The sequence below is a fragment of the Boleophthalmus pectinirostris genome, unplaced genomic scaffold, assembly GCF_026225935.1.
Source record: "Boleophthalmus pectinirostris isolate CB_2022bp ecotype Guang Dong unplaced genomic scaffold, ASM2622593v1 HiC_scaffold_10, whole genome shotgun sequence".
NCBI classification, from domain to species: domain Eukaryota; kingdom Metazoa; phylum Chordata; class Actinopteri; order Gobiiformes; family Gobiidae; genus Boleophthalmus; species Boleophthalmus pectinirostris.
Window position 1 is genome coordinate 34971314 of NW_026570971.1, and position 6172 is coordinate 34977485.

The following is a 6172-nucleotide window of genomic DNA, read 5'->3' on the forward strand; positions in this document are numbered from 1 at the left end:
CACCTGCTTGTTTCCATGGAGATGTCATTGCTCTGCCTGGAATGTTCCACAGTGTGACATTAAACAGCTCTACTTTACATTTATTCAATTACAGGTGGTGTTATGTGTCAGAAATACCTTGAAAAACAGACATTCTGATTGTGATTGGGGTCACCTCTCCACAGATCTGACCTGTAACTTGGTCTGGTTTGGTCTGCATGAGGATAGAAAGGTTTAATGCCATACTGAGAAACATTTAAGTCAAGTGTGTCCAAACTTTTTTCATCAAGGGCCACATATCTAAACAGAGACGAAGCAGAGGGCCGATCGAGGGCCGTAGACTGATGCTCAATACACTGAATTATTAAAATATGTGCATGTTTAACATGTTAGAATGAGTCATCAGTCTTTATTCATGCTAAAAATCCTTAAAACCTCACATTAAATATTACATATTAGCTTTATCAAGGTACATTTTCAAAAAAAAACTTGCAGTAAAAAGTAATTTTTTCATTGATTCAAGGTAATTTGGGCCAATTCATCTGGAAGTCTGAGGGCCAAGAAAAATTTGTCAGAGGGCCACATTTGGTTCATGGGCCATAGTTTGGACATGTCTGATTTAAGTTATGTTTTTAGACATTTAAAGGGCCAATAATGCTCTATGTTAAATGTTAAATGATCTATGTTAAAATGTTTTTCTTCATCACAAACAGACCTGGAGTTGTTTTCACACATTCACACAAACCCTGCAGATTTAGGCTGAGTTTTTCTCTCAGATAGAAACCTTTTTGTTCTACCCTGTGTACTACTGTGTTCTTAAACTCCATACGCCTTCCCTAGAACTATTCAGATTATTTCAGCCCTGGAATTTCTAGTGAACTAAAGAAAAAGGAGCTGTTCACTTGAAAACTTTCATAAATGACACCACAAGGAAGGACAGAGCATTTTGAGATCTTTAGAACTTTAGAGATGTACACAGACTAATGATAAAGTTACTCTAACATGTGTGAATGAAAAAAATAAACTACGAAGTGTGTTTTTGATGAGGTAACAGCATTGTAAGGAGTAAATTTTGCGTGATATAAGACCTTTAAACCATGATACATCCATAGTAAACTGAGCTGATCTTGTCCACTGCTGCGCTCCACTGAGTGTAATACCTCTCCCTGGGCTGTGGGGGGCGCTTGTTTCTTCCTCCTGTTCGTCCCTTTGTGTCTGTGCTGTAGTCACTGTTAGAAGTGGGTCACACAGCTCTGACCTCCTGTCTCGTGATTGAATTAAACCCTCTGTGCCCAGGGATCATGCATGAGAGACTAAAGCATGTTCAAAATGCATGTTAAAGGCGCACTGTGTAACTTTTTGGACCTGCTTGTCTCCATGGAGATGTTATCACTTTGCCTGTAATACTCAAATATAAGGTATTAACCATATATGTAGCTTTTTTCCCCATTACAGGTGTTTCTATTAATCTAAAATACTTTGAAAACATGAATCTTCTCTGTACATGAGCTCATTAACAATAATAACTGGCCCCAACCACTTGTCCCCATGGAGACATCATGTTTTAATGCCGTACTGTGGAGAATTCTGGGCAAAGTAATAATATTTTGATGGAGACAAACAGGTGTTGGACTCTATACCTGAAAAGTTATGCAGTGCACTTTTAAAGCACGATGTCGGCTGGTAACATTATATAATATCTTTGTTCACTATTAAACATATGAGATAAAATACTACAATTAACATAATAATATTTAAAAAGTAGAAAAATAAATAAATAGAAAATCTCTCAGTCTGCAAATTCTGTTAATGTGAATAGACGGTCATAAATTACTGTCTATAGTCACAACCACCTTTGGCATCTTCATCACAAACCACTTGGTAATAGACTTTTTCACAACAACCGGAAGTGCCCCATTGCAGGGTTTGAGGAAGTTATGGTTAATGGTTTTCTGTGATAAAATGTCTGTGTAAATGTGTGTCGGATTCTCCAGCAGTTTCATAAATCTGCCCCATCACCAAATATTCAACCAACAAGCTCCGCGAAGGATAAACATTCTTCCATGAACAATTTATCCACAAGAGATCCACTATCAAGAGAAGAAAGAAGAAAACTTAAAGGAAACAATGACCACACATTAGTGACACACTGAACAAAACCTTATGGTCATGAATAAAACAGAAGGAACTTGTTCACTCAGACTGATTCTACAATTAAAATGAAAAATCAATTTCATGTTTATCCTTTGTGGACCTTGTTGGTTGAAGATTTGGTGATGGGGCAGATTTATGAAGCTGTTGGAGAATACGCCACACATTTACACACACTTTTTGCCACAGAAAACCAATAATTGGAAGTTCGGCAAATCTACACTTCCGGTGTCCATTGTCCCAGCAGATTTATCCAAAACCAGGGATTTGTCCCAGTTTTATACAAGAAATGTCTCAAATGTTCCTATTTTTGACCAATTTGATCCCTGCCAATAGTAGAGACATACATTGTCATTTGTTGAGGTAAAATAAAGAAAAGCTGATTAAAAACGACCAAAACACAAAGAAAATATGACTCGACTGACTCACATGTTAGTCATGAATGGGTCGAGTGCAGAACTTAATTACTCATTCGTTCCAGAATTTTATTATTATCAACTACCACAAACTGGGACTGTTTCAGGTTTTATTTGAAAATCCAGTCACTCTAATCATAATCCAATTTTATTTTGTTTAATAGTGTAAATATTATAAATGTTACCAGCGTTGTTTTGCACGCACACACACACACACACAGCAAAAAGTGGAGTGTTAAAGTTGACTCTCACAGAATCAATTTGAATCAATTTTCTCAGGGTTTATATGAGTCCAATCTATTAATTTGTTAATTTAACATTTCTGTAAATGTTCATTAAGTAAAACTTCACCAAAGTTCCTGTTTAACCTGAAATCAAGAGTTATATTAATGTTTTGAGAGTAAACAGATAACACTTTGTAGAGTTATCCTGATTTAGCTAAATAACACACAGGTGTTTTATTTTTACACTTTATTTGAGTTAATTTAAGATGAAATTCTGAACAAAACTGGTTCAAACTGGTCTACTCTCGCGGGAGTTTGAAGTGGTGGTGGGAGGAGCCAAATGAACACAAAGGGAAGTTAAAGTGCCCATCTCATGCAAAATCAACTTTTCAGAGTTTTCTACCTTCTAAGAGTGATGTGTGGGCCTTGTGTTTGTTGCTGAAGTGTTTTTTAGATTGATTTGGCGTTGTTTTGTTTTGGTTTTTTTTTACAAATTGCAGTGTATTTCTGTCACCCTCCCACGAGACAACGAACTAAAGCTGCGACAACGATGACGCGGCAGCTACACCTATGACGCGTTTGACGTAGCAGAAAGCACTTCACACTCGCCCCCCTCCCCCGCTCCACCGCCTCCACCGCCTCCACCGCCTCCACCCCGCCTCAGCATAAGCTCATTGTTCTACACTGCAGTGTCCATGATATAATAAGTTGATCTACTAGTGTTTATTAAAACTTTACCAATCAGTAATGTTCAGCTGATGTGGACGCGGTGCATGAGCTTCGTGCTCCTCAAAGTCCTCGTCCGATTTTGGGTCCAACACATGCGGCTGAACGCGCTGTATCTCCATGATGAATAAAAGTTTATTTCTACCACTATCAGGGTGCACGTCTGTCTCCCCCTCCCTCCCTGAGATGGGCGGAGGAAGGGCGGCTCACTCGTCACCTATGTCATGTTTGGAGGGCGGAGCCTGTGCTTTCTCAGGATGGGCGGGGGGAGGAGCAATAGTCGGTCTTTCATAGTTCCTGGTCTGTGACTGTCTCCAAGAAATCAGTAAGATTTCAGAACTATTGTGTAATGGATGTTCCAAAACCCAAACTGTGCTTGTTTATGTGCAGAAGATACAATGTGAAAAGAGTTATTTTGTGTGAGATGGGCCCTTTAAACTAACACTAGGGGAAGTTGGATTAACTACACACACATCAACTCTGGCAAATAACCCAAACTCCAACCCACATTTAACTTTCAAATAGTCAAAATAACATGTTCTGTGTTAAAAACATCTCTGAAATATTTTACCCTGAAATATTTAACCCTCCAGTTTTTGCTGTGTGCTTTAATTTCTCTCCACATCCCGGGTCCCTCACAGTAACTTTTTATTTTGTATTTTTTCTGTATTCTGTTTGTAGTTCTAATGGAAAGTCTGTATCATGGTCTGAACCAGGTGCCCGGGCTCCACCCAAAGGCGAGCACATGTGGCATAGACTGTCCGTGCACGTGAAGAGACAGGACGCGAACCAGACCGCCGTCATCAAACCGCTCACCGCCAACGCCAGCGCCTTCCAGGGATCTGCGCTCGAATTCTCCGACTTAAGCACCAAAACTCTTTACAACGTCGAAGAAGAAGATGACGAAACCGAGCCGCTGAGATACAACCCCCCCGAAACCCCACCTCCGATGGTAGTACGTGAACAAAGCACCGTTACTACTACTGCAAATGTTACTACGAATATTACGGTGAATACTACTACAACTGTGAATAGAGTTAAAGAAGAGATACAGATTATTTCAATGCATCAAAACAACAATACTCAAAGCGCTATCCAAAACCACCAACCAGAAATGTCGACGTTTAAAAGCAGTAACAGCCCAAAAGTGAAAGATTTAATAACACTACCCGAAGCGAGCAGCAGTAGCAGTAGCGGAGGAGGTATGCCAGTGTACCGCCAAGCCAACTTCCTCCAACCCGACGCAATGTTGCCGGTACAATTCCACCCGTTTGAGCAACAGCACTCCCTGGAGGACGGAGAGGACGTGGACAATGAGTGTTTCGGTTTGCTCGAAGGGTTTCTGTATAACAACGCGCAGATTCATCACGAAGAAGGATACGCCGGAGTCAAGGTGCCCGCCGCAGAGGAGACGCTGGTGCCGCTGATGCCCCCTCCCTCGCCGTTTCGAGATTTCGCGGGGGCGTCGAACACGAATCCGTTCACGAATTCGCCGATGTCGGAGTCGCTTCTGGTGGGGCCTGAAGACGCGGTGTACGCTACGGTGATGTTTGAGGACTACAGGCACAGCTCATCAACGCTGTGAAGGACCACGACAGAACGGATTTATATTTGATAAGAACAGGATGTTAATATGTTGTTCTAATGTGATGTGTGGATTTAGACAGTAGAGGACAGTGTCCAGGTTAAGTTTAAGGCTCACTTTATTGTTCTCATAAGGAAATGTGTCCTCTGCATTTGACCCGTCCATCAGAGTCTCTGCGTTAAACCTCTCAGGAGCTGTGGGACCCATCTACACTTGTTTGTTCTAATAGGGGAATTTGTGTGAAACCTGCATTTGACCTTCAGTGACTCTGGGTTCAACCCAGTGTTGGGCATTTTACTTTTAAAAAGTAATTAGTTACCATTACAAATTACTTCCCCCATAAAGTAACAGAGTTAGTAACTCAGTTCCGCTGCTGTAAAAGTAATTAATTCCTCAGCAAAGTAATTATCCAGTTATTTTTCATGTTATATTCTATTGCCTTTAATGCAGTGGCTCCATCTCCATCTGGACTGAACCTCACGCTCACTGCACCGGGGCTCAGGGTGAACAGCAGGGAGAAGTGCTTCATTAGAGTAGAGTTACTTGAGACAGACAAGGACAGATTATTTTGGGTTTTTTTCCCCAGGGCACAGTTACACTTATACACATTCTTGCCTTTTATTTCAATGAGGATTAAATAGTGTAGGGATTTCCAGTTTGCCTTTAATGTCCCTGACTGCTCATCATTGCCATTGTCACTTTCTGTTGAGTTTATCTCATTAGCCTGAAGTGTGCGGTAAAGAAACTACAAGGCAGCGTGAGCAGAGACTCCGCCCACTCAACTTCTCATCCAGTCATGTTGTCCCTGCTCTGTCCCTCGCTCTCCTCGCTCCTGCTGATAATGTGAGTCTGTCCTCTGCATGAAGCCTGACACCGCCGCCTCATTCAACACAACTGTAACACGCCACTTTACTTTCCCTGTAACGATGACAGCTTTGTATCCACGGGGAGTGTAATTCATTAGATTACTCCATTACCCAAAATGTACCACTGTTAGTAGCACTGTTATACTTAAAATCCATCATTCCCAACACTGGTTAAAACTACATTTGACCCGTGATCCTTCAGAGTCTCTGGATTAAACTCATCTT

The 6172-nt window shown here is 41.1% G+C and overlaps 1 protein-coding gene across 1 annotated transcript in view; it reads left to right on the forward strand.

The window, feature by feature from the left end:
- grm1b (glutamate receptor, metabotropic 1b) overlaps positions 1-5408 on the forward strand; it is a 44449-nt gene extending 39041 nt beyond the window's left edge. Inside the window, exon 11 of the mRNA XM_020937961.2 lies at positions 4178-5408. Coding sequence (XP_020793620.2) covers positions 4178-5081 — 904 coding nt within the window. The 3' untranslated portion in view covers positions 5082-5408. The remainder of the gene's footprint in view (positions 1-4177) is intronic.
- Positions 5409-6172: the final 764 nt, after the last annotated feature.